Raw genomic sequence first — 1,907 nt, 5'->3', positions numbered from 1 at the left:
GTCTATTGCACAACGTTGTGCGGTATAGCGTAAATAGGCGAACTCGCATTTCCAGACAACCATCATTGCATGTTAGCCATAGATCAGGATAATCATGCGGAAAATTAACTCATAACATCTAACTTCCTCTGTTTACCAAAGAGTCCAATTTGTTTTGTGAGGCAGGGTCCAAAAATAACCCGAAAACCGCAAAAACACTTTAATTATTTGATGAACATCATCAACCGTGGAATTAATCAGCTTCTTATTAGACCAAATATCTCGACAGCTTCCATTTCGTGACCCAGCTCTCCATGGATGACCTACCAAATCAAATGTGCTTAGCTGCAACTTTCACTCCCTGTCAAAACGCCTGAAGTAAGTCTTAGAAATACAATACGCAGTTGAGAATTCATTTTCAGCGCTCGCCACAGGCGGCTAGAATCGTATAACTTCCTATTTTTAAAACCCACTGAATAGAACCGGTGGGAAGGAAATCGCTGATGTTAAGGGAAATCGCGTCATAGTGGTAACTATTGAAATTCAGCCTCAGAACATATCTCCCTCCTCTCTCGGTGCTGTGATTATAAGCGTATTGGTATGTGTTGTTTGTATATTGTTCTTTCAGGACAACTTGTCTGTTGACAATTTAAACAAACGCGTAAAGACAGAAACAAACAAGTAAGGGAGGTTGTAAGATCATAGTTTGAACTACAGAGAAAGGTACCGCTTAAGTTGTGTATGTAACTGTGATGATCAATCATGCCTTCATAATACTATAAGTTTTAAGGCAGGTTGTGTTTTCGGTTCCGCAACACACGTTCCTGAACTCTCTATCACCGCTTCTGACGGCTGTCTCCGTTTTATTTTTTTACTACAGGAGCACATCTAAAAAAGAACTTGGTTTTAGCCATGGTAAACAAATTTACCTGCAGTCTTCTTCTACTCCTCTTTATGGACATTTTTACTGCTGCTCCCTCGCCAACGCTAATTTCCATGCCAGACTGGTACGAGGTTCGAGATGGCACTTTTAAACTGGCACATAGTACGGACGACAACGGTACACAGTGGACTCAAAAAGTGGGCTTGGAAAGGCTCGAAGTTCTGGCGAATGACATGGCTCTAAATCTACCTTTTGCAAGCTGCCCCGAAGAGAAATTTACGAGGCAGAATAAATATGCGGATCACCTTGGACAAGACTCAAAGTTTGAAGAAATACACCAGGTACTATTAAGATTTATTTGCTGATAAAACGTAATCAACATCGCTTTACCGGTATTTTTGGAGTGGGGGAAAAGGAGTGAAAGGGGGAATGGGCAAGGGGGAAAGGGGGAAGGGGGGATAGGGGGAAAGGGGGAAAGGGGGAAAGGGGGAGGGGGGAGGGGGCAGAGGAAAGAGCTTATGGAAAGTATAAGGGATATAGCGGGGAGTTACAAGATACTTACATTAAAAAGTGCCAAAGATGCGAAAACAACTGTTTAACTGTGTAACTGTTTTAAGAGAAGGAACTTAGCTCGTACACCGTACCGGCTCTAAGCAAATGCGTTATTCAAACAAACCGTAATTTGGCTGTACAACAATTTTTGCATGAATATTAAAAATGATTAGAACTCATTACAATACGTAAATAACAGACGAAGTATTTACCCAAGCTCATAAAGCGGCGTTGGGGCAGACGAGGATCTTCGAAAGTCAACAACATCATATTTTATCATAGCTGGGATTTTAGTTTTTCAGCCTTAATACAAGTTATCGGCAAGCTTTTGATAAGTCATTTAGGGCACCAAAGTAACGATAATCAAGGAACGAATAAAACACAAGGACAATTCCTTTTTTAATCAATAGTAATCCAGAGTTCGGCGGAAGAACGAGGAGTGTTACAATCAGCAAACAGATAAGGACAAACAAATGTGCAAAACCTTAGCTTT

General features: G+C 41.0%; 1 protein-coding gene across 4 annotated transcripts in view; it reads left to right on the top strand.

Annotated features, from left to right (window-relative positions):
- Positions 1 to 296: 296 nt before the first annotated feature.
- Positions 297 to 1,907, top strand: part of LOC110044624 (uncharacterized) — a 22,958-nt gene continuing 21,347 nt past the window's right edge. The window contains exons 1-3 of one of the 4 annotated variants that reach the window (XM_089291656.1): positions 297 to 508; positions 608 to 660; positions 860 to 1,203. In XM_089291656.1, coding sequence (XP_089147782.1) covers positions 892 to 1,203 — 312 coding nt within the window. In that variant the 5' untranslated portion in view covers positions 297 to 508; positions 608 to 660; positions 860 to 891. Of the gene's footprint in view, positions 578 to 607; positions 703 to 859; positions 1,204 to 1,907 lie in introns of all 4 variants that reach the window. The other 3 variants (XM_089291654.1, XM_089291655.1, XM_020750186.2) reach the window with 3 other exon arrangements.

Source organism: Orbicella faveolata, unplaced genomic scaffold (genome assembly GCF_042242905.1).
Source record: "Orbicella faveolata isolate gen_17 unplaced genomic scaffold, um_ofav_v1 contig_24, whole genome shotgun sequence".
NCBI classification, from domain to species: Eukaryota; Metazoa; Cnidaria; class Anthozoa; order Scleractinia; family Merulinidae; genus Orbicella; species Orbicella faveolata.
This window is presented reverse-complemented; position numbering and strand designations above follow the sequence as displayed.